Consider the following 27,025-nt stretch of genomic DNA (forward strand, 5'->3'; position numbering starts at 1 on the left):
CGTCACTGCTTTATTATGGAAGCTTCTTTAGGATATACTATACTAAACATAGTATAGCATAACTTAATCTGACAGATCCGATGACATTTCAATGTAAAAAAAAATATTAACCCACCACATGAGAAATCTGATTTCTATACCATGATAATTACTAGACACATGTCGTAAGCTTAAACAAGCCTAATCTGACACGCTGGAGCTACTCCCGAAATCCCATCTTCCCCTCCCCTACTATTACCTATCTTATACTTTCTTTTAATCATGGGTTTCATTTAAAAAATGTTTTCTCTTGTAGTTATAAAAAGCAGTAACAGCTTAAACCATTTCTTTAGGTTATTCAAATACTGTACATATTCCTACGAATAATAAAAACTAACATACTCCATATAAGTTATAACGCCTCCGTGGTCTAGTGGTTAAGAGCGTGGCTCTCGACTCGGAGGTCGTGGGTTCGATTCCCGCGTTGGAAACATGTTATTTACAAGTTTGGTTAGGACTATGCAGGCTGATCACCTGATTGTCTGACAAGTAAGATTATCCATGCGTCGGATAGGCATGTAAAAAGTCGGAACTGCGCCTGATCTCTCGCCAGTCGTGTCGGCCTTCCGTCCCACCGGGTTATGAGAGTGAAGGAATAGAGAGAGCTCTTGTGTACTGCGCAGTGCGCACACACTTGAATATTATAAAATTACTCCTGCGTAGCTGGCCTGGTTCCAATGAAACTGGCCACCGTCACCGAAATCGGTGTGGGGAGTATTATGATATTATTATATAGTCCGTCAAGAAAGTAAAGAAATTAAAAAGTGGCAACATCATAGTGTCATCCCTTTTTTCTTAGATTGATTTGAAAGGGACGACACTACGATGTTGCCACTTTTTAATTTCTTCACTTTGTTGACAGACTATACAACATATTCTTAACAGGTTTTTTTAATGGAATTAACTATTTTTGATACCTCTGCAATTAAATTTAAGCCTTAACTTACACGATGTAGAGACAAAGTGTCGAAACGCGTCAAATTTTTTCATAACTGAAATTTGTACTTAAATATTAGAACAATAGAGGTGAATATACTGTAGTCGAAAAACATGACGCTACGCTTTGACTGTGCCCCAGTGTAACTCACACTTGAGCCTATATAAAACAGAAAACTATTTTTCATTGTTTACAGCAAACCTTACTCTAATAAGTTGGAAATAGACATCTATCACATAAATAAAACTCACTCAAATACGTAATAATTTTTAATTCCAAATAAAAAAAAAACTACATGCATAACCTAAAATACGTAGGGGGTATTCGAAATAATTTTAATAACAGCCTATTTTGTACTGTTGCCATTCTAATTAAATAGTGGAGGTTACGGAGTATGGCAACACTAAGTTTAGACGACCTTCTGGAGGTACTCGTCGAAGAGGTAGAGGGCGAGGGACAGGTCCTGTCCGTTGTTGGCCACAATGAACTGCTTGAGGTCCGAGGTGTGACCGGCCAGCTCCCTGATGGTCTTGGAGTGGTCTTCGATGAACTCCTCCTCCAGGTATTGGGCGATCTGCAAACAGATATAGGGTTTACTCTAGCTTTTACGTACAGGGCAAAACATTTAAATCTAGAATCAGTTGAATAATTTTTACGTGAAAAATGCACAAACATACACACTAGGAAATGTTTTAATGATAATTAAAGTTATGACATGTAACCTCAGTCCAACAGGTAAGCAGGTCCGTCATCCACATAATAATAATAATACCCCCCACACCGGTTTTGGTGACGGTGGCCGGTTTCATTGAAACCAGGCCAGCTACGCAGGAGTAATTTTATAGTGCCCAAGTGTGTGCGCAGTACACAAGAGCACTCTCTATTCCTTAACTCTCACTACCCAGTGGGACGGAAGACCGACACGACTGGCGAGGGATCAGGCACAGGACCGACTTTTTACATGCCCATCCGACGCATGGATCATCTTACTTGTTAGACATTCAGGTGATCAGCCTGCATTGTCCTAATCAAACTTGGAAATAAAAATAACATTTTTCCAACGCGGGAATCGAACCCACGCCCTCCGAGTCAAGAGCCGTAAAAGTTACTAATATTATAAATGCGAAAGTGTGTCTGTCTGTCTTATTTCTTCACGCTTCACTGAATCAATTTTGCTGAAATGTCCTATTTTGTTTAGTTTGCTGAATGAGATCCGAGAAAGGATACTTTTATCCCGGTAAAAGGTACGATTATGTGGATTTTAAGGCAACAGTTCGACACAAAAAACAAACAAAAAGTCATCTAATTCGACACAAAAAAAAACAAAAAAATCATAACTGGGTGGCCTTTTATCAGAGAGAGAGACAGACAGAGAAACACGCGCACGCCGCACGGCTTACAACTATAGCAAAAAGCACAGACATAGATCAAGATAGATACCGCGTATCCCGTGGAGTACATGCGGTATCTATCTTGATCTATGTCTGTGGCAAAAAGTGTCGTTACAACTTCTCTTAATTTTTTTCGTCTAGCCCCCTTTCGCAACGCGCGATAAGGAACTTCGTTCGAAAAACATTTTTGATGACCGTTACTCACCTCAGCATCATGAGTCTTGTGGTTATTGCGGGTGGCCTCCTGGTGAATGAAGAAGGCTCTCTCGGCGATCTCCTTCTGCGTGTCGAGGGCGTGGGCCAGGGACTCCAGCTCGTGCAGCTCGATCGTGCCGTTGCGGTCCTCGCCCGTCTCCTGCGAGCTGTGCCGGGAGAAGTCCATCGCGCCACCTGGAGGAGGACCATCACAATATTACCTATACATAATATTCCCTGATCCGGCAAACGTTGCCTTGCTATATACGGTGTTGGAATATTATGTTTGAGTCTCAACATTAACGGTCTTACTACAAAAGATTTAAACACCTGCTGAACAGTTGATTGGAGAAAAATTCAGTACAAAATGGTCTCAAAACAACTGTTCAACAGATGTTTAGTTTTTTGTGGTAATACCGTAATAGTTTAAAAAACTGAAAAATAAAACGTTTTTTTTTCAATAATAATACCAATTTATTGCACTGTAATTGGCTCTTAATACGTATGCAAAGTTTCGAATCGAATTGACTACTGGAGATAGGTAAAAAACCTGCTCAAAGATTCCGTTAAATACATACAGCCGGAGCTAATAAAACGCGTTAAAAAGGGGGAGTTTTCGTTTCTGAAGACACTAAGCGCCTGATAAAATGGGGCGCCGAAGGTCAGCACTACCAGCAGGCTTAGCATGATAACACCTTGAAACGGGAAAGAATCGACATACTTACAGATTTTAGTGATAAAATGGCAGATTACCTTTGTCTATCTGCACTTTGTCTATTCTTCCGTAGAAATAAACTTTTTCTGTGGTGATCATGCTAAGCCTACAGGACGCTGGGCGCCGAAGAAATTTCGCCCAGGGCGCGGGTAGTGCTAATATCGGCACTTATCGAATATCATGACTGTGACTTAGGCCCGTATAAATAGTTGGCTTTCAAAATTCATCTCAAGACGCTAGTTGGTTGATATCCTCTCAAACACTGATCAGCAACTTAGGATGTTATCTAACTAATAGTTTAGCATCAGGAGCGTTTCGGTTGATACTAATATCATCACAGATTACTAGTATATATTTGTAGAATATCATGATATCGACTCAATCACCCCAAATCAACAACTAACAATCCAAATCAGCAACTAAATATTAACTAAATATTATAAGCCTATTCTACACATACGAGTTACGTTTCGTTTATACGATTAAAAATCGATTTTATTAATAAAATAAAATTTTACTATATTATCTTTATTTTCTCACATATTTATAACACAAATTACCAAAAGTAATTAACCTTGATATTTGTGTATTATCCTAACTCATTTTCGTTTAAATTAAATGAAAAAACTCATAACTCTATAACATATTTTATAAAACACGTTCAGTCAAACGGAACGCGTTGAAGTCAACAGCTGACTGCTGTCACTGTCAAGTGTCAAGTATATGTTTATTTCTAGGTTATTTTCAAAGAAGAAGAATATTTTTAAAACTTTGTTTTAAAAATCTTTAAGTTCTTTCGTTAGAACTTACAAGTATTAAGCATGTATTAAGTTATTTATAACTTTACCGAAAGCTGTGTAGTGTGTAATAATGATTTGTGTTTCTTTATTTACATACTTTTTAAATAGTCCAAAGGGATATTATTTGTTAACCCTTTTCTTTGTTTCAGGCCAACATACGTGGTTTGTCCAACAGTGACTACTAATAACACACATTCTTGCTTTCTTGAAGATAAATTCAGATTCAATTAAAGAACTGTACCTGCCTTACCAAGGCCGTCGATGTAGAAGAATATTATCATAGAAAAATGTGAGAAACTACTCAAAGAACATCAGTCATCAATAAGCTATGAAATTGTTCTGTACAAAAAAGCTTAATAGCCTTATTACATTTTAATTTCCTAAATATGTACAACTTTCTACTGGTAACAAGAAAATATTTGACACCGTCTTTTATTTACCTTATTGTATCTAAAACAATTTTTTAAATATTATTACTCAGTAGTAATTTTGTTAGCAAAATTATAGATTATATTTATCAACAGCTCACACAGAGCTGTGTGAGTTATCTAACCCTAAGATCTTGGCAAGATGATGTTATATCTCTATGAAGTTATAACTACTTATATCCGGCTCTGAAGTTTGATTGATCCATTTGTATCTTTCAGTAAGTTGAGTGAAATATTCTATGGACCTTCTACGTCCAACTTAACAATTGAAGTTTAAAGTTTACCTTTTTTCTTTACTTTAGAACTTGATAACACAGACACAGTATATACTTTAAATATTAAAAATTTCAATAACAATTTTCATTTTCTTTTAGAAGATACTTTAAATATTTGTTTTGTTTCTGTGGCTAAGAGTTTATAATGTAACTGATGAAACATATTATGCTAAAAGTTAAAATAAAGATAATGATGAAGTAAAAGATTATTTTGTATTTTATAATTCCTACCTTATACTTAACCTGTGGTGTTTGAAAAGATTAAAGAACCTATTTTACCAAATAAAATCCATCCCAATTGTGTCATTTGGACTATAATAGTTAGAAAGGGACTTTTAATTAAACCTCCTAGTACTATTCTGTTACTTTAGCACAGTCCACGGAGCAAGTCTATCTTACTAATTCATTTACTGATGATGAAGGCATTAGGCAATCTATACTTCTATACTAATATTATAAATGCGAAAGTATCTCTGTCTGTCTGTCTGTCTGTCTCGCTTTCACGCCAAAACTACCGAACCGATTGTAATGAAATTTTGTATACAGATAGTCTAAAGCCTGAGAAAGGACATAGGCTACTTTTTTTACTGGAAAAAAGGGTTGTAAGGGGGTGAAAATACGAAAATTTGTTCAAATTAAGTTAGTTCCAAAAATTCATACTAGATGGCGCCGTGCGTCTCTTACATTGCGCTAACGCTTGCCCAACATCTTTCTATAAGAGGTGGTATCATCATACATTCGAGTTACGATTTTTTTCGATTGTTATTTCTTTATTACGTTAATTAATAAGTCAGTAATTTATATTATATACAGTGACGTAACCTTAAACCTATCAATGATAAATAGTTTATGGGTAAAGTTGTGTAATTGGGGGGCTAAATAAGCTTTAAAATTTGGCATAATAAGCTTTAGTTTAATTTTAAAAAATGAAATAATATGTGCACACTGCACAGCTGTTTTGATTTAAGGGGTAGGTACCAGGGTTTTTTTTATAAAAGCTTTTGACACCAATTTTGTTGACATCGCGCGCTATAAACTGAAGTCCACGCGGACGAAGTCGCGGGCAACAGCTAGTATAATATAACCTTACTAGTTGGCATTAAACTTGTAATTTCCTAACTTAAATATTTTATTGTATGTATTGTATTTATTAGTAAGTATATTATTTATTTATTTTATTGTATAATTTTATTAATGTATTTTAAGGCGCATGTTTAATTTTGTGCTTTTGTTATTTTTTAATTTAAGTAACTATACTTTTGTACATCACCGTTTTCCTGGATTTATCACTGAATGTTAAAAGGTTGCCTGGAAGAAATTGCTTCTATGTAATATGGCCGCCTTTGTGTACTATATGTCTTATTTATCAATAATTGTTGTTAATAATCAAGTTTTATTGTATTTTTTTAAACAATAAAGTACTTATATTTGTTTATTAATTAATTTCAGTAGACTACATAAGCCTTTATTAGTACTTATGGCAAAATTAGATCTGCATGGTATGGTTTATTTAAGATTCATTATTAAGAATTTAAATTAGCTTGATAAGGCGGTTTATATACTTACTTTAAATAGATTAATTAATAGAATAATGTAATGTGATGACTACCCTTGCCCCGATTTAAGGTCAAAATGTATTAAACACTGTAAATTCGTTTTAAATATATATTACGCACTTAACAGGTATAATTTTGTGTTTAAAAATAAGCATTCCATATCCCAGAAAATACTCTTGAAATTATTATTTTTTTCTTTTAATTGTGGGAAAAATCCCTACGATGGTATCCCCAAGATGGTATTTTTCTCCTAATTGTGGGAAAAATCCCTAAATTGGTATCCCTGAGCGCGCTTAAGTCAAGGTCAAGAATTAGCCACTCAAGCAACAGTTTGATAGCACATTTGAGTGCAAGATTTCGTTTATTAATACGTTGCGCGCTCAAGCGTCAGTTTGACAGTACAGTTGAGTGCAAGATTTGGTTTATTAATACGTTGCCCACTCGCATGATCAAAGGCTCTTAAAAGCTGTACTCAAGTGAGGTTTATTAATAAGGATAGCAGCTTGAAACACGTTTTAAGCGAGCTCTTAGTGGTAAGAGCCAACTATTTATACGGGCCTTACAGTCTTACACTCATCACTCATCACTCATGATATTCGATAGACGCGATTGTCTGTGCGCTGTTTGATATTGTTATTTCGTATGAAAAATCCAAGGCGAATACTATGTCCTCTATGCTCAATATCAAATTCGTCATCATCAACCGATAGCTAAAGAAAGTGGGAACCGTCCAAATTTAGAGCAACATGAAATGAGTCAAGTTTAGTAATTATAAACTATTATTTTCGTAAACATGTTATTGTTACATAATATGGTATACTGCTAAAAATAAAAGTATGTCTAATGTCATTAGTCATAGGTGATAGGGTGAGAGTGATCGGGAGCCCCGTTCATCCTATTGCTATGTAGACAGAAGGATCGTGGCCCGAGGGTGACCTACAAACGAGGCAGCACAACTACTTACAACAATAAAATCTGGCCTGAATCATCAATTCAATGACCGCGCAAACGTTTTGTGATATTTACTTGTTTCAAAATACATAATAAAATACCTAACTGCCGATGCCGTACTCAAGGTGGAACATTAATTACTTTAAGGGCCTTTTTCACCACTTCCTGATAAGTGCCGAATAGACTTGATCTGTCAAGTTACTTGGTGAATAGCCTATTCGTCACTTATCAGGAAGTAGTGAAACAGGCCCTAAATGTAATTAATCTAAAAATTTGACATAAGCCTGATACATTATCTGTCAAACTCTACATTAAGTGTAGGCGCACACTAGGCGACACACGTCAGCGACAGCTCGGCGACTAGACGCGACGACAGGCTACGGCCGAGAATTTTCATATATTTTGTTCGAAGCTCCGCAGTTCCGCACACTTGGCGTCAGAATCGCGGAGTCGCGACGACAAGCTAGGGGAGTCGCGTGCGCTTGAGAGTCGCACGACAGCGCATCGTCAGTCTCGCTGTGAGCGCTAGGAAGGTGATCGTCTTTGTTAGTGTAGGCGCACACTAGGCGACACGCGTCAGCGACAGCTCGGCGACTAGACGCGACGACAAGACGCTAGATGCAAACGACAACGCCGCGTCTGACGCGGCGACTAGACGCGACGACAAGTCGCCCTGTTTGCGATGGCTCTAAATTGAAGGTTAATCATAATTTAATGTCTCTGAGTGCGGCGTATGCATTGTTTTTATTCATTTCAAAACAAGAGATCCGACTTCTCTAATAAAATATACTGTGGGCTGTGGCCTGTGTCACTCTCACAACGAATCTCAATAGGTTCCTTTTAAGCTTAAGAAAAGACTTAAGAGTAAGGAATCATTACTCCATTACGTTTTGGTTCATTGTTACGTCCGAATGAAATAATGCTTTTTATGCCGCTTCTGCGACGTGGCGACGCGTGACAACATAATTTATGACAGGAGCAGCAGTAGCAGCGCAGCGTGGCATTTGTCGCCCCAACGTCATCTCCCATCCATATTTACGGCAAAACATCGCGTCCCACGACGCAACGCATTTATGTGGCTTATTGTAGAATATTATTATTATATTATGTATGGAGTTTCAAGTATGTAGTACATGATACATATTCTATGAGATACCAATGCCACAGTAAAGTCGAAGCGTAGACGCAATGTAACAGAACAATATAGTAATAGTGTGCAATGTGTATGGACAGCTGAACATCTATTTTGATGACTGCCCAACCGACTGCTCTCCAAATGGTTAAATTCACATGCTGTCCATGCACAACCCGAACTAGATATAATCCAATAGGAGGTACGTTTTTGGTGTGTTGACAAGCCATTTAATGAATGTACTGCTCTAAACACTCAAAGACAAAACCCCTCTGTGTGATCTAAATATAAAACTCACCTCTCTTGGTAATATGCTTGATGAGCTCAATAGTCTTAGCCCAGCTGTCATCAGCCAGTTTCCTGAACAGCTTGTGGAATCCCGGCCTGTTTGTCTGGAAGTTGTCATAGTAGGCCGCTGAGAGCAGGTATTCGTAAGACCTCTTCAGATGCAGGTTGGCATATGCCTGCATTTCATTGGCAACATTGCCTTGACGGCCAAAGTTGCTGTACACAGCATTACAACTTGGCATGGCTGAGGAGAGAATTTACATATTAAGGAATGTGCATGTTTACAAATGCAATGAAAAAGCAATTATATTTTTTTTTTAATTTTTATTTTTAAACCCCCTATTCTCATTGTTGTTGTTTATGTTATGTCATTAAAAATAATTAATAAGTGATCAAAATATTCATTTCCAACTTTAGTCATGTACCATCGAGGAAATTGATTCCTAGGCAGTTGACAGACCAATGCCATTTGGTCGGATCATGTCAATTCAATGTTAATTGTGATCTGTCGGCTAGGTTTGACGTAACGCGACCAAACTACGTAGGTCCCCCAATCTGTTTAGGAATCAACTCCTCTGATAGCACATGAAAAAAAGTTTGTATGAAAGGTGAATGACTCTAGATTTATAAAAAAACATTTCAAGTGGCAGGTGTTAAGATAAATCTTTGAAGGTGAACAATTCTTATCACACTATATCAGTGTGATAAGTATTGATACAAAATTTCGAAATTCCATTTTTATATGAATGATGCAAATTTTTATGACACTAAAAGGGTAATTTAACACGTCAAGCCCCATAAGCTCACCGGTGAGCGAGACACAATAGAATAACAATAGATTTTCAAGAATCCGTGATAGAAGGATTAATAGTAAACAGATAAGACAATAACATACACAATTGATGTTAAGTATAATGCAAAATAATAGAAGTTGTTAAAAATTACTTACACAAACTGTTTGAGGCCTGTCCGCAGTCCATGGAGACATCATTGAAGCAGGTCTCCGCAGATGCTGCAGCGGCTACCGCCAAACACACAAGAATCGACACAAAACTCTTCATTGTCTGAAACAAACCATTTACTTTGATGTATTTCAATGTTGCAGAAAAATACTTTAATGCAAAATTGCTATTGGGGTCAGAGTATACCACCAGTTGATCCTACACAAGTAGACTAAAATCTACATTTTATAAACAGGTATCAGAAAATCAGCTGATTTTGACATAAGTACACATAAAAGGTGAAAATATTAAGACACATAACAACAATCCTAATAAAACTACTAATAAAATAAAGCTGGAGTAAATTTTTAACAATTATCACACTAAAAAGTAACTGTGGGTAAGCAAAATATTCAAAAATCTTCAATCAATGTTTTGTATTGCATAATCTTTACAACTCAATTATGATTTAAGGATTAAAATATGATAAGTCATCGTTTACCGATCAATAACAATACAATAACATTGTGACTGCTCAATTAGTTGTAATCCTATTAGTAGTGATAAGTTACTGATAAGTTCTGAGTTTATTTTGGGTAGGTAGCTGTGTTAAAAAAATATTCTATTATATTAGAATTAGAAATTAGAAGAATAAGTACATCGTATGTGTTGAATGAAGTAAGTAAAAAGTGAGGTGAAAAGGTGAACAAAGTTCAAGAAAACCGTAGAATTTACCGAAATAAGTGCGACGTAACTTTAAATAACAAATATATCACAGAGCTCCGTTGAAAGTGCAGCCTTTACACACACTGGCGCAGAAGGCGACTCCCAATACAAAGAACTCGAGAACTGATAAGTGCCCTATCCACGAAGACAAAAATAAATTGTATTTATAATGATCTAACACTATTTTCCGCGTAGTATGATAAGTGACAGCAAACAGAACACAAAGCAAAGGTAAATTACTTTTTTTTATCGCCGAAATGAAGTTAGAATCAGTGTTGGCTAATTTAAAATTTTTAATTCCCCACTGATTAATTTATTTTGGGTCAAAAATTTCACCTTCAATACTTCCGATGCTAATATTACATAAATAGTGTTTAATGTTTATGTCAAAAGTTTATATAAGAATAAATTCAATAACTTTTCTCCGTACCTTATAATTCAACAATAAAATAACACTAATCTAGGAGAACTCTTAAAGGCTGGCAATAAAATTTATCTCTCCCCCCACTTCAGTTGCAGCAAATTGAATCAGACTGACGTAGGTAAATTATTTGCAACCCAAAAACGGTTGAGGTTTTGTGTTCCAAGAAAATACACTTTTCCCAGAAAAGGCCAAAATTTATTGTTTTTCTTTGCTTTGTTGGTTGCAGAACAATTTGAATAGCCTTTCAATATATGTATAAATGAAAAAAGAGCAACAGAAATGTTATAATCTTACTAGATTTTACTTGGAAGTGGTTTCGAGTTAACGAAATATTCCATTAATTTTTGCAACACAGAACCTCAACGGTGTTTCAAGACGTATACTTCCATCTCTGTCTTTCATGATATGTCATTCTCGTTTTGTGCTCTTGTCAACATGGCTGTTTGTTATCGCTGCGTAGTTTAATATTTTCGTATAATCCAATATAATCAGCATCCATTCGTTGTCTTTAGTTTTATATTGATAAGTTCGCCTTCTGCGCCAGTGAGTGTAAAGGCTCTTTTCAATAAACAAGTATATTCGCGTCGCGACGCAACTTTTTGCAATTACTCGTCAAAGTATCTGTGATTTATTTTAGATAAAAATGAAGAGTTTTCTGTTCGCCTGCTGCATCTTCCTGGCTGTCTGCTCCAAGGCATTCGGCACACAATGTAAGTAAAGCTTGATTTTTTGTTTTAACGAGGGTACTTTAATTTTTATTTGATTACATAAAGATACCTTTGTTCTCTCTGAATACAGGTTTTGTTGATTATCAAACACAATTTTTAATACAGAAATTGAGAGCTATACATATACAAATTACAACTACTTATTAAGTTAATTACCTCATGCTCAAATGAACTTACAATCAGCTGATTGTCTAACTGGTGGGTGTTTTTCAGATTTGTGACTTTGTTACGCCCTCTTTACACTGGCCCACGATGGACTAATGCAAGAGAATAATATAATATGAAGGTGGAGCTGCATATTTGCAGCTGATCAACTGTAATTATGCATGCTGCTTGATAGCTTCACAATAATGGTCTAAATTCTTATGTGAAAAGCCACCGCCACAAAACAAAATTTTATATTTTATAAAATTTTACAACATTGACTTTGCCCGAAATGACAAAAGTCAGTTCATTTCGGAAGTATTTTCTAGAATCATCAGCATATTATAAGCCAGTTAGACCCTGATGAGTCAAGATGACATAGACATACATACAAGTGATATTTTAATACTTAAGAGGATACCACAGCAGCTAGAGAAATGAAAAAAAAGTACGTGTAATATCTATAGCTGTCTCCCTTACCTCAAGCCTATACCGCAGAACGCGATAGAGACAACTGCAGAAAATCCAGAAAATCAACGATTCGTTGTCCCCTGATTCCTTCTCCAAAACTTAACCGATTTAAGTACTTTTTTCATTAAAGATTAAAAAAAGGCTTGAGCTGTGTTCCTATGTTTTGCTTTTTTTGTATAATCTATCCAAATCTGTTTTCTGGACGTTTGAACACAGTGGAAAATCTGGCCATTTTTTTGGGTTTTTGAACGTTCATATCTTATTTAATAATTAAATTATGAAAAAAAGGAAAACATAGGGACATTGTATTAGTGGCCGTAGGTATTCAGGAAAAAAATTATAACTCTACTAGCATTATCCAGGGAGGAAACAGGGGACAGCGTTTGTATGGGAAAAATGGCGGTGTGGAATCCTCTTAAAAAAATTACATGAACATGATGAAATATCTTGTAAGACAGTTTTAATCTCATCAATAACTGTCAACAAAACAAATTGATTACACTCTATATCAGTCACATACAGAGTTATCTAAATGATACAAAGAGCAAGATTTTTCTTCACAAAGAAGTATGTTATCTGAACATATCTGCATATCTTGAAAAAAAGTGCTAGACATTGATAAAGGGTCAAGAGGATCTAGAAGAAACATTATACATAGTGTTTTTGTTACTAGGTAGATAAGTTTTATTTTTTAAAGTATTTAACATAAAAAACAAACTAAATACACATTTGCATTGATTCTGAATTCTGACCGTTTGGCCATGACTTAGGAACACAATTTACATTTATGTAAAATGATAGTATTTAACACAGTGAGTACTTAGTCTACACGAGGCCTACCACCTACCACCACCACCTAATAAATTATTAATCCCTCTTCTTTTGTGGTATTTATGAAACTTCGCACCATATTTTGTTAAATGATTAGCAATAACCCAAGCAGGTCTAACGGCCGTTCCCAATATTTGATCTATCTCTGGTTTTGCCCTACTAGAGATAGGAATAACTCAAATTAGACATTAGAGATATATATTTTATGTCAATTGTGAGCTATTCCTATCTCTAGTAGGGCAAAACCAGAGATAGATCAAATATTGGGAACGGCCGTAAGTAGGTTTTAAAAATATAAATCATGTGTTGATTACAACAAAAATTGTGAATCAATGTTGATGTATCTGCAATGATGTTAGAAACAATTAGCAAATGGATGACAAGATATTTACAATGTTATCATTGGCATGTTCTGATTCTATTTTAGAATTATCGTCCACATGTACTTTTAGTTATTCTACTAGGAATTTAGGACATACTATACAAGTACAATAACAAATAATGTTATTGTACAAGTACAATAACTAACAATGTTATTGTATAAATTGATAAAGAATATAATTAAGGGCATAATGAGGAATTTCAAAAAGCAGGGAGCTGATTCATTTACTTTGAAAGTTGCTTCAATCTCTGGCTATCTCACCCGCAAGTAAGACAGCCTGTGATCAAAGCAACATTTCAGGTATGATACTCTCAAACTCAAACTGAATTTATGCTATATAGTATACTAGACGTTCTTAGAAATAAGAAGCCTTCCCTCTCTACTGTATATCTGTGCCAAATAACATAAAATTTCGGTCCAATAATACTTGATCACAGTTTCCAGGAAATGCTATTGTATTCTATTGTTGTCGCGATACGCGCACACACTTGGGCACTATAAAATTACTCCTGCTTAACTAGCCCGGTTTTAATAAAACTGGCCACCGTCACCGAAGCCGGTGTGGGAGTTATTAAAATCACGTAATGTCCCCAGGTAATGTGAACCCGGTGACGATCCCGAAGACGTGGATCACCATGTCGGCCGGGTGCCGCGAGAGCGTCCGCCGCCAGATCCAGACAGAGGTGTCCGCCTCCGTTCAGTACCTGGCCATGGGCGCTCACTTCTCCAGGGATAATGTGAGTATTCAATAAAGTACTTACGCTTTCGAGTTTCTTGCCTGCTTACGTTTCAAAGTATTTCAACGTAGCTAAAAATGACACCATTGTGTGTAGTATTTGGGAGGCCAGTTTGTGTGTTCATGCTCTACAGAGCTTTTCAGCTCGTGCCACCTCTATCGATTGTACGTACCTACAAACCAATATTTTTAATTATTTCTAGGAATTTCTAGCAGTTTGTGCGTAAATGTAAAAAATTATATTATGCAATGATTAGTGGCATTGCAATGCATTCACTCAATACCAAAGATTTTTGCCATTCGTCAGTCTAAGGCCGGTATAAATAGTCAGTCCGGTACTCAAGATGCATCTCGGTCTAAAGACACGGTTCCGGCTCTGTGATTGGTTGGCTGTCAAAATTTGGACCAATCACAGAGCCGAACCGCGTCTTAGACCGGGTCGCCTCTTAAGTACTGACTATACCGGCCTTATATTTGAACTGACGTCTTTACATATGATGTACCTAGTTGATAACGCCCGCAGCAACTTCGTTGCGCCGAAACTCGTTTATCGTGCGGGAACCGTACATTTTTCCGGGATAAAAAGTATCTTATATCCTTTTCCGGGACTCTAAAGTATCTCCATGCCAAATTTCAGCAAAATCGGTTCAGCGGTTTGGGCGTGAAGAGGTAACAGACAGAAAGACAGACAGACTTCCGCATTTATAATACATATTAAGTAAGTATGGATGTCTGTCATTTCAATGAGAATAATAAAGTCATCCCTTTCGCCTTATTAATTTCCTATCGCTCACGCAGATCAACCGCCCCGGCTTCGCCAAGCTGTTCTTCGACGCCAGCTCCGAGGAGAGGGAACACGCGATGAAGCTGATCGAGTACCTGCTGATGAGAGGAGAGCTGACCACCAACGTCACCTCCCTCATCACTATTAGGGTGAGTTTACCATTTATATCACTAGAGGTTCCTATGTCCTATCCCGGAGCTCAAAGCATGCCAAATCTCGTAATTGAAATTAATTCAGCGGTTTAAACGTGAAGAGGTAGGTAACAGACAGACACTCTTTCACATCTATAATATTAGTATGGGTATGCCGCAATCCGTCGCGGCGATAGGACGCAATTAGGGACAGGAAATGAAGTAGGAGGGTGATAGACGCTTCGCGCTGTCAATGTCTTGCATCAAAAGTGGGTGTCAAAGATTCAGCAATGTAGCTTTTAGGCCTCAGCTTTGAATTTTTCGGGACGGGAGCGGCGGCGGCGGCGGCGGCGCAGCGAGCCGTCTAGTTCACCGCGCCGCTGCCCGCTCATTTCGAGGCTGACGCCTTAGATTTTTAGCGATGACATATTTGTCGGCTGTCGCACACGAAGCGGTGGTAGCTCCACGTTAGTAAGGCTATGAAGTATAATCAAATTGGATCAGAGACTTATTTTATATCCGTCCAGGAGCCGGCGGTGACCAGCTGGCCGAGCGGTCAGGCGGCGCTGGAGCAGGCGCTGAAGATGGAGACGGAGGTGACGGCCGCCATCAAGAACGTGATCATCAAGTGCGAGAACGACCGCGACAACAGCGGACACACCAACAACGACTACCACGTGAGTTGCCACCTACTACGTAATACGTTACAGTATCCCGCTCTGGATTTATGCCATGGCCTATACTGCCTATAGGCAGTATAGGCCATGGCATAAATTATGGGCAGCCCATGGCATAAATTATGGCCTACTATGGGCAGCAGCGTCCTATGGCGTCCTAGGGGTGGTAGTTATCTAAGATGGCGTCAGAGTTCGTACATAGGGGTGGCAAAATGAAAGTGACGTATTGACCTGCGCATTCCTCTGGAGTCTGGACTAGGTCGACTATGTTGCGAGAATGCCGTATTTACTCAGGCAACCATACGGACATTTAAAATACAGTGTTTACAGTATTGCGCGGCAATCGTACTTTTCCCTGATAAAAAAGTGTCCTAAGTACGTCCCGGAATGTATAACCAATAACCATCGATGAAATTGCTTCATAGCAGATGACGGACCTGCGTCATTTGACCCGAGTTTCGTCTGTTCGGCATGTACTCGGTATCTATCAGCTAGGTTTGACATGACGTGACCAAATTACGTAGGTCCGCCGCCTTAAGAATCAACTTCTCTGATAATACATATTTTTTAGCACACAAAAATAATTCACTACTCTTTAATATACTTGGGAGATGTCCCAACATCGTAATTTTCCTACACATTCTTTCAACCATATCGTCTACCTTGCATTTGCTAAAGTTTTCTATTCAAATTCGCGTACACTTACGAAATCATTCTAAAATCCCTTCCTTCCTCAGCTGGTGGACTATCTGACTGGCGACTTCCTGGAGGAGCAGTACAAGGGACAGCGCGACCTCGCCGGCAAGGCCTCCACACTTAAGAAGATGATGGACCGCCACTCCTCGCTCGGGGAGTTCATCTTCGACAAGAAACTCCTTGGCATCGACATATAAATTGTCAATTAGTAGTACAAAAGTATTCGGTCTCGCTTCAAACTTGCTGCGGTGCCGCGATTTGGTAACTTACCATGGCCTTCTCGAATCAAAAGACCATCTAAGATCATTTCTCCACTATGGAATCGCAGTATCGCGCCTAGAATTGAGTCCCAAAATATTATTAAGTTTAAAACCCTATTAGTATAGAACCGACACTGTTTATAAAGAACATTGTAATTTTTATGTTTTATTACATTGTAATCACTAGAATTGTTTTTTTTTATTTACCTTGCCAAATATTAATATTCTATTTCACCTTATCCATCCTTTCATTGTTAAATATTGAAGTTTAACATCAAAATAAAACCACTGTTTCAATTTTAACCAATATAATAATATGTTACATTGATAGTACTTAATATTTTTATTTTTGATATTGAGATTCTTATTTACATAGTCACTGTGTTTTGTAATTATTATTTACTATGTATACACTTGTCAATATTAATAGTTAACCTTTAATGTATGTATAATATTGCATTTTCTAAGGCGGCCTCACGCCATTTGCGCCCTTATTTGAGATTCTGATAGAACTTACAATTTGGTTTGTAATTAAGTCTTAAGATTTTTATTTGCCATCACTTAAGTACCTAGTATTGCAACTGCCGTATCTTCCGCTAGATATTAACACCGTGCTTGGATCGCAGGTGGCCCTTCAGGCTGCAGTTCTGGACGAAGGCCTGGCTGCAGTGCTGGCACTTGAACCGGCGGTCGTTGGCGTGTATCCGCAGGTGCTCGCGCAGGGTCTTCTTGGTGCCGAACGCCTTCAGGCAGACCTCGCACTGAAAGGCGCGCACGCCCGTGTGCTTCACCATGTGCGACGTCAGCTCCCGGCTCGCGAAGAACCGCATGTCGCACACCTTGCAGCCGAACCGCCGCTCCATCAGGTGGTCCCTCTTCGTGTGGATCCGCAGTGCGCTCTGCGTGGCGAAGGCGCGGTCGCACGCGTGGCACTTGACATCGGCGAGGCGGACGCCGTGCACGCTCGCGATGTGCTTCTGCTTCTTGCGGTATGTGGTGAACTTCTCCCCGCAGTGGCCGCACTTGCTGATCAGCTGCGAGTGGACGTGGACGGAGCGCTCGTGCGACTTCTTCTTGCGGAGCGTGTCGCACACCTTGGCGCAGTAAGAGCAGGCGAACGCGCCGGTCTTGTGGCCCTCCTTGTGCAGCATCAGGATGCACTTGCTGACGAAGCCGAGGTCGCACACGTCGCACACGTAGTTCCGGTAGTGGCGGCTCATGTGCTCCAGGAGGCCCTTGAACTTGTTGAAGAGGCCCCCGCAGAGGACGCACCGGAGCTCGTCGGTGGCGAAGTCGAAGGGCAGGATGTGGTTGTCGAGGTGGCGGTGCAGGGTGAGGTCGTGGCCCTGGAGGTGGTCCATCATGTCGTCGAGGCCGCTCAGCCGGCGCTCGCACAGCTCGCAGCGCAGGCCGGTGACGTCGAGCTTGACCACGAACTCCCAGAGGCGCTTGCCGCGGGCGAAGTCGCGGCGCGTGGCGGCGTCGTGGTCGGCGAGGGTGTGGCGCTTGAGGTCGGCGGGCGCGGGGAAGGCGGCGTCGCAGAAGCAGCACGCGTAGCCGATGTCGCTGCGGCAGCGGATGGGCGTGGCGTTGGTGTTGTTGAGGATGATGCCAATGTTATGGCTCTGCTGCTCCAACTCTTTGCCTCTCACTTTCCCGCGCGGTTTCTTCGTCTTCTTGTCCTCTTTGAGTCCCTCCTCTAGAAGAGAGACGGTGTAGTTGTATTAGTCTAGTGCCTCGGTTAGGCGGACTAGCTGTATGTGATTTAATACTACTTATATTGAATGAAATCACGTCAAATGGTTTTTATTTCGATAGGACCATAATATTAAATATTTTTACAACAAAACATATTACGAAGATGGTATATTGAAACATGTAAAATGCACTTACGCTGTAAAGCTTCCCTTATGGTGCGTATTGGAACTTTATATTTGACGGAGGCTTTGACTTGGGACAAGGTCTTGTCTCTCACGGCTTCCATGCATTTCTGGAAATCTTTTTCAGTATACTTTTTGTAACGTTTACTACGCTTCAGCTCATCTCTTTCTTCAAATGGCTCTACTTCTACTTTAATATGTTCGAATTGTTTTTTGTCTTCTGCTGAATCTTTGACATCTAGAATATACAGTGTGTTAGTGTAAATGTCGCAGATGAATAGGCTACTTGACCTACTTTTTTCTTCATGCTAATCGCTTCCAAATCATTCATTTTCACAAAAGAAACTAATATTTTAATATTTTACTCAGTAAAAACCCATAAAAATGTTGATTGAAAAATATGCCTTATAAATGGCGCCGAAAACACTGTCCGTCATAGTGTGACGTCATACTTTTTGTATTTTAAACTCTTTAATGAATTTTTATGTGCTAAATGTACGAGTCTAAAAGTGCCCAAAAATTATAAAAGAATTAAATACTTAAGAAATCAAAAATCATTTGTAATGTTGAAAACTTTTGGAGAAAAGTTTTGGCCATTTATTTCCCGTCTACAATAAATGGGGATAATATATAAAACTGATGTTTTATTCGAATTATTCAAAAAATATATTTTTTTGGTGAAAATGGATGATTAAGAAGCGATTAGCATTAAGAAAAAAAAATAGGTCAAGTGGCCTATTATACAATCCGCCTGCGACATAAACACCGTTATCCTTGAAACCATCAAATGAGCCCGTCAAAATGAACAACTTTTTCTATGAGAACAATGCTACAGTGGGGACTCAAAAAAAATACCGTCTTCATACGGACGCCCGGATCTAGGGTTGCCATCCGTCCGGATTTGTCCTAGTTTGAAGGGCGTCTGGGGTGCATCCGGCCGGGTTTTTGAAAAGTGTCCACTTTTGCTGAGGGAAATCCAACTTTTTAACCAGGCAGTAATTAACGAAAGATAAAAACTCGCTAAGCATACACACGGTTTTTAGCACGGACTTGAGTAGTCAGATTTTTACAAATTCTTGTTGGAAAAGCAAAAATTGGCAAGACATTATCGTAAATACTGTTTAAGAGGTGTCCAGGGAAATAACCACATTTCGGCCAAAAATCCGGGAATTTTGACTTGCTTATTTGATGGTTTCAAGGATAACAGTGTTTACACTAACATCTTGTATAATAATATCTATGGATGCTTCACACCACGTCAGTCTGGCCTAAGGCTAAGTAGTAAGTACCTGAAGGACAATGTTACGGGTACCAGACAACAGAAATATATTTATTACTTTTATACAATACATGATATATTTACGATTTTTATTATATCATACACATCCAGACCCCGGAACATTAAAAACTTTTTGTTCCGTCGGTGGGATTCGAACCTGCAACCCCCGGCTTGAGCTACTACACAATCAACCAATTGAGCCATAAAGATTGTCATATTTGTTTCATCTACAGCAATTTTACATCATCATTAATATTTGATTAAACAAAATAATCCTTGCAGTGACTAGTGTAAGTATCTACACTTATAAGTTGTTACAATAATAACTACAATCTACATAATTTAACCAAATAAGGCATATACCTGTACGTTTTGTAATAAATTCATCATCATCATAATCCATATTCATATATTCAACTGCAAACTCTGTTTCTGAATCATCTTTTTCCTCCTTAAGTGCATCTTTAGACACTGCAATTTAATAAAAATATTTGAAACTGTTGAACAACAAATCCCAAAATTATTTGTCAATACAAATGTGGCTTAAATTTTAATGATACCAATTAAAGTAGGCAATACCTACTTTAATTGGTATCATTAAAATTTAACCTATCAACTCCTATTGAATATCTATTGTGTCTGCAATTACCAGGATCGAGGTATTACAGTAATCCAATATTATTATTACCTTCCTCAAGTTGTTCTAACAATAGCTGTTCAGACAGTAAGACAACCTTTTTAAAACTAACAGCGTCTTTAAGTCTGGACACACAAGTCTGGCAAATTTGCTCATTGTAAGCTTGTGGTGGAGGCAGCCACTGAAACAAAATAATATCTCATTGTTTAATCATATGTCCATACTCTAGACTCTAGACTAGATTCTAAATAAAATGTAAGCCCATTCTTTAAGCCGGGTATTCACTATACGAGTACTCTCGGACCAAGTGCAGTCATACGAGGTAGATCGCATAGGAGTCCACTCGGAATTTGGTTTACACACAGTTATAGGTTTTACATCCTAGTAGTAACATTTTTAACCGACTTCCGAAAAGGAGGAGGTTATATTCTAGATGCATTAAAGATAACGACAACTGATCTGTTGCTTCATGTTCCAGAACACTTCCTCGGCTTCAAAAAACTTTATCCTACCTCTACCCACAGCACAGAATATTTGAAATTACTGACCCCACAGTGGATGACCAGTGAGGGATGCGCATGTATAGGTATAATATGGACATTTAACAACGACCATAATATTATATCTAGCCAGAGCTTGAAAGAGAACTATAATCGTAAATTGTACTTACATTCAGAGAAAAACATTCTGATAACATTTGGCCGTATATCTCTAGTTCGCCGTTTGTCCTGTTCTCTTCCCACAAATTTAATAATATTTTGTTTTCTTCTAAACAACATTTGCAACGATAGTTCAACACCAATTCCTTGTTAGTTTCGTAACTCATTTTACCAAACTTTTATTGAGGTATTTGATGAAAACGACACATTGAGAAATACTTATAAACGTCCAACAAACTAAGTACCAATTTTACTAGCGACTTCTTATAATAACTATTTTTATGAATTCATGTAGAAAAGCTTAGATTTATAACACTACTAGCTGTTGCCCGCGACTTCGTCCGCGTGGACTTCAGTTTATAGCGCGCGATGTCAACAAAATTGGTGTCAAAAGCTTTTATAAAAAAACCCTGGTACCCCTTTAAATCAATACAGCTGTGCAGTGTGCAAACAATAAGTACTTCATTTTTGTATGTTAAACTTTATATATTATGCCAAATTTTAAAGCTTATTTAGCCCCCCAATTACACAACTTTACCCATAAACTATTTATCATTGATAGGATTAGCCCCAATTTCACCAACGTCTGTTAGTGTTAACAGCTTGTTAAAATATCCTGTCTTCTCTTTCATTCATATGAAAAACGAAACAGCTAACGTGATACTAATTCGAGCATTAACTTTAACAGTCGTTGGTGAAATTTGGTCTTAAGGTTACGTCACTGCCTGCACAGATAAAGTACTGAGTTATTTAATACCGTAGAATAGATATAACAATCGAAAAAAATCGAGACTTAAATGTAAGATGATACCACCTCTTATAGAAAGACTTTTGAGCAAGCGTCAGCGCCATGTAGAAGACGCACGGCGCCATATGAACGCCATTATGAATTTTTTGAACAAATTTACGACCCTTACAACCCTTTTTTCCAGTAAAAAAGTAGCCTGTGTCCTTTCTCAGGCTTTAGACTATCAGTATACAAAATTTCATTACAATCGGTTCGGTAGTTTTGGCGTTTGGCGTGAAAGCGAGACTGACAGACAGACAGACAGACAGAGATACTTTCGCATTCATAATATTAGTACAGATTATGTGCACACTGCACAGCTGTTTTTGGGTATTTTGATTAATTAAGGGCCGCGCTACACCGGAATGGCAGCGGCGAGGCGAGCACTTTCAGCGCTGCCATTCCGGTGTAGCGCGCTGCGCGGCCCTAAGAGGGGTACCACTTACCAGGGTTTTAAAAAGTTTTTAAATTTGACACAAATTTTGTTGACACCGCGCACTATAAACTAAAGTCCACGCGGACGAAGTCGCGGGCAACAGCTAGTTATGAATAAAAACAATAATATATAATAAAGTAGGTATGATTAGTTCTGTTATAATAATGAAGTAAAAAATAAAGCGCCATCTGTTTTCATATATTAGAATTAAAATGTAAAAATATTTTCTGGATGGAATATAGGCCAACACAACACACTCGAACTCCTTAGAAATGCAGTAGGAGTTCTATAAGATCAGATAGATTGATTATTATTATAGCAAGTGATAATATTATTAAACATAATATTCTAACGTATTAAAAACTATAAACAAAAACATAATAACTAATAAGTATGATTAGTTCTATGTTAGAACGAAGTAAAAAAAAAAGCGCCATCTGTTGAATCGTATTAGAACTAAAATGTTCATTGCATCGCGTCGATATATTTCTGGATTTTTTATAATATTATACATAAAATATATTTAAGATTTTTGAAATATTATTTTAATACACATCCAAGACCCAGGAACATTGAAAACTTTTTGTTCCGCCTGCGGGACTCGAACCCAGGACCCCCGGGATGAGCGCTGGCCACGCGCAATGCGAAGTAATTTTCATCGATATTTTCATGGAAATAAGATATTTTCCCACATCAAAATGTAGCCTATGTCCTTTCTCAGACTCTAGAATAACTGTGTACAAAATTTCATTGCAATCGGTTCAGTAGTTTTGGCGTGAAAGCGAGACAGACAGACAGACAGACAGACAGACAGACAGACAGAGATACTTTCGCATTTATAATATTAGTATAGATTTTTGAAAAACATATCAGCAATAATCAGTGTTGCCAACTTTTTTTTTACTAACCCACCAAATTCAGCAGCGTAAACCACCAGAAACCGCTAAAACCTAAATGGCCTCTCAAACCACCAGAATTCCACTAAATAACGTAAAGACAACAACAACCTATCTGAATATAATTTGAAAATAATACAACAACAACGTCATTATTATTATGAAATAATTATTTTTGTTACTACAATAAGGAAAACTTTAGTTACTTACCTATGTACCTATGTATAAGTGGGTACTTAACTTAAGATTAAAGATGAACGTTTTTAGAGGAATCATTGTCATTTACTTGTTCAGTTTGTGAAGAATTTTCTTTAGTTTTAATTTTTGTAATACGGTATATTTTGGTATTATGTTGTTATTACAGCATTTGCCTTCGCGTGCTAACCTTGCACGAAAGAAAGGCCATCAAACTTCATCCGGTTTCTCTGAATAAGTCTTGACAACATTCATCATGCTAAATAATCGCTTTATATCAGCGTTAGAATGCGGCAAAACGAATAAAGATAATAATAATATAATTAAATTTCCAGTGTGCGTCTTCAAGGGTTAGAAACATAATAAGTTTAACGTCGAAGCTACCACTAACTTAAATAAACTAATCCACTAGCTACTAAAACCAAATTTTTCCCGCTGAAAGGTACGTCTAAACCACCAGATCTAGTGGAAATTCCACGAAGTTGGCAACACTGGCAATAATACACGGAGCCGATTTCTTATTTTTACTTTGTTTTGATTTATTTTTTTTAATTCGTCCCGATCGAGTCGGGACAGGCAAAGGGAGCGTTGCCCATACATCCATTTTTACTTTTCCATTCCTTCCATTGAGGTACTATAATGTTCGGGCCACACTAACGTCAAACGCCGTTAATTATCGCGTTGTTGGACGTTAGCCGTAGGTGTAGCCACAATTTAACGCGATAATTTTCAACGGCGTTTACAATGCCGTTTGCCGTTTGACGATAGCTCTAGTGGCGGTACATCAAATGTTCGGACCACACTAACGTCAAATGCCGTTAATTATCGAGTTGTTGGACGTTAGCCGTAGGTGTAGCCACAATTTAACGCGATAATTTTCAACGGCGTTTACAAAGCCGTTTTCCGTTTTGCGATAGCTCTAGTGGCGGTACATCAAAGAGATTAACGCGAGAATTAATGCGTTGAAGCGTCCACACCACGTATCGTCACTTTGCGTTTAGAAGCCCGACGGGATCACACGTGTTGGCTTAGACTTGTTTGCATTTAAATCGCACGTTTTTTCAATTTAAATACGCACTTTGCTAATAGAGTCTTCACTCCACTCTAGTTACTCCTAATGAGAAAATAATTGCTTTTTTTTTTGAGATTTTGCAAACCGAACCATGTTTGTGGAATCTGAAAGTCAAAAGTTACAAGAATCGTGGAATGCAAAGTGATGCTTGACGACGAATAATAGAATTATTACCTTTTGAAGAAATTAATTAACATTATAAAAAGACAAAAGCAACTTCAAAATTGTACGTAATTTAGAATTAAATCGCCCTACCTAAAAAACTACTGAACCAATTTTGATGCAACTTGCACTATTGCCTAAGTTATATCTAGTATATATCTAGTACAACAAAAAAAGATTTACTGAAATCGCAATGGTAGTTCCAGAGATGAACACAAACATAAAAACATACATACATACATACCCACTTACGTACTGTATAAATACCTACACTTTTGAAATATTTTGGCACATTTGTTCAGATGCTGATATACGAGAATTAGGCAGTTCTGGAATGTTACATACACACGCGTCGAATTGATAACCTCCTTTTTATGAAGTCAGTTAAGTAAAATCAACCCGTTTTCAACGCCGTTGGGCATTAAACGTTGACCGTTCAAGTGTAGCCACCCACTTTAACGCGTTAAAATTATCGCAATAATTGTCGCGTTGTTGGGCATTGACGTTAAACGTTAGTGTGGCCCGAACATAATAGAGTATAGACTGGAGAAGTGCGTCAAGAATGTCTAGGAGGCGAAACTTTTTTTTTAAGCAATAGCAACACTCTTTTGACATTTGTCCCTTTGTTTTTTGTCCTTTTGTTAGCAATTCATCATAATCATTTGTTTTACAGATTCCCTCAAGATCCTCCTCTAATTGGGCGTGTTGGTTGGAATCCCAAGAAGAATTCAACAATATGTAGCAAACATTTCATTGAAAATTTTAAAAGACAAAGTAGAATAAATATTGTTTTGGTTAAAGGAGCTATCCCAACTTTATTTGTACCAGTAAGTTTAATAAACGTCTAACCTCCCCCTTTTTGGAAGTCGGTTAAAAATAATTGCAATAAAAAATATTATGATATTTTATGATATGTATTTAATCTATACATCTATACACATCTAGGTATAACATATAAATAAAATTGGAGTGTCTGTTTGTAAATATTGAAAGAACCGTTTTTTACTACATGCATATTGCATATGAATGTATATAGATTTAGAAAGAAATTCCGTCATTTGCTTGTCCATGCTATCCATAATTTTCTTAAAATAAACTGCAATATCATCCGATTTTGTAGCCATTTCTATGTTTGTATTGCTTCCTCCTCGTTTGGTGTTCACAAAAGAGATCGGTGAATTTTTTTTCGATATAGATGTATCTCGAACAGGTGTTTCTGAATTGTTTGTTCTTGGAGTATTACATACACATTTCGGGCATTGCCAAGTGGCTTTTTAGTCTTCTGTAAAATCCTTGTATTGCTCTTAGTCAGCAACAGGCACTTAAGATGGTAAATCTTCAAACATCTCACACATTTCATATGAAAAACATCATTGACCGTAGCCTTGCAGCCATTACAAAAAGTTTCCATCAGTTTTTATCCGTTTAGGTAGTTAAAATGCGTTTAATTATGCAGATACACATTAAATGCGTCCGCCCTCATATAATTTCAACTACCCTCATCCTCAGTAGTTTTTTTTATAAGACATAAATGCAGTGTTGCCAGAGCTAAATATTCTTCGATACAGAGCTACATAACCTTCGAAAGTTACATATTGTCATGCGAAAAGTAACATATTGAGGGGAAAAGTAACATTTCGTATTACTTATATATAAATATATAATAAATTGCCGGGGGGGGGGGGGGGGGGGGGGGGATCCAGAATGCACGAAAACATACTATAAATAATATAGAGATGAACTGAAACAATCTGATCATTAAACAAAACTTAAAACTAAGGTGCAACAAGGCTTTAATTAAATAAACGTGGGCGGCCGGCGGGGGCGTTGCTGATAAAGGAGAACTGTCAAAAATTGCCTTTTTGTATGATGGCAGCGTTAGTTCCTTTTTTGCCACGTTCATTTAAAGCCTTGTCAGCTGTAACGACAAAACTCAATAAAACTTAGTGCGTTCCGTTTTCGCATTTTTGGTTTCAAACATCTTTTTTTTTCAATTAAGTACCAAAAGGAACGTAAAAGTAACATCTTTAGTCATGTCATATGAATGTAACATGCAAGGGTCAAAAGTAACGTAAAATGTTATGTCGGTTGTACATTCTCGCCGAGACACAGCGAGGCGGCCCGAGTGCGAGAGTGTAAATGGGTGCGCTCGCCTCGTCTCGCCTGTCTCGGACCCTCTCGGTCCAGTGTCGGTATTTTGCGCCCGAGACAAAGGGTCTCGCGAGGAAAGCGAGCGCATTACTGTACACTCTAGCGTTTTTCACTACTAGTCGCGCCGCTAGACAGTGCAGAACAGAAAAATAACAATAAAAACAATAAACGTTATTATCAATCATTAACTGTGAGAAATAAAATTTGATTATAGATCTTTGGATTACAATGAT

At 37.8% G+C, this 27,025-nt stretch overlaps 3 protein-coding genes across 3 annotated transcripts; 1 reads left to right on the plus strand and 2 right to left on the minus strand.

Annotated features, from left to right (window-relative positions):
• Positions 1 to 1,232: 1,232 nt before the first annotated feature.
• On the minus strand, positions 1,233 to 10,517 carry LOC121740226 (soma ferritin). Its single transcript, XM_042132865.1, has 5 exons — positions 10,384 to 10,517; positions 9,657 to 9,771; positions 8,718 to 8,951; positions 2,573 to 2,757; positions 1,233 to 1,550 (listed from the first exon to the last, which is right to left on the minus strand). The coding sequence occupies exons 2-5, from the start codon at positions 9,766 to 9,768 to the stop codon at positions 1,386 to 1,388; spliced, it is 696 nt and encodes a 231-aa protein (XP_041988799.1). The 5' UTR covers positions 9,769 to 9,771; positions 10,384 to 10,517; the 3' UTR covers positions 1,233 to 1,385.
• On the plus strand, positions 10,516 to 16,824 carry LOC121740227 (ferritin subunit). The gene is made up of 6 exons (XM_042132866.1): positions 10,516 to 10,605; positions 11,436 to 11,508; positions 13,949 to 14,091; positions 14,889 to 15,023; positions 15,533 to 15,682; positions 16,420 to 16,824. Exons 2-6 carry the CDS (start codon positions 11,442 to 11,444, stop codon positions 16,573 to 16,575), a joined length of 651 nt encoding a protein of 216 aa, XP_041988800.1. The 5' UTR covers positions 10,516 to 10,605; positions 11,436 to 11,441; the 3' UTR covers positions 16,576 to 16,824.
• A 136-nt stretch (positions 16,825 to 16,960) lies between these two features.
• LOC121740219 (zinc finger protein 675-like) lies at positions 16,961 to 21,408 on the minus strand. The gene is made up of 5 exons (XM_042132855.1): positions 21,105 to 21,408; positions 20,486 to 20,615; positions 20,161 to 20,268; positions 18,532 to 18,756; positions 16,961 to 18,337 (listed from the first exon to the last, which is right to left on the minus strand). Exons 1-5 carry the CDS (start codon positions 21,258 to 21,260, stop codon positions 17,235 to 17,237), a joined length of 1,722 nt encoding a protein of 573 aa, XP_041988789.1. The 5' UTR covers positions 21,261 to 21,408; the 3' UTR covers positions 16,961 to 17,234.
• Between the last annotated feature and the right edge of the window lie 5,617 nt (positions 21,409 to 27,025).

This window comes from Aricia agestis, chromosome 3 (assembly GCF_905147365.1).
Source record: "Aricia agestis chromosome 3, ilAriAges1.1, whole genome shotgun sequence".
In the NCBI taxonomy this organism is placed as follows: domain Eukaryota; kingdom Metazoa; phylum Arthropoda; class Insecta; order Lepidoptera; family Lycaenidae; genus Aricia; species Aricia agestis.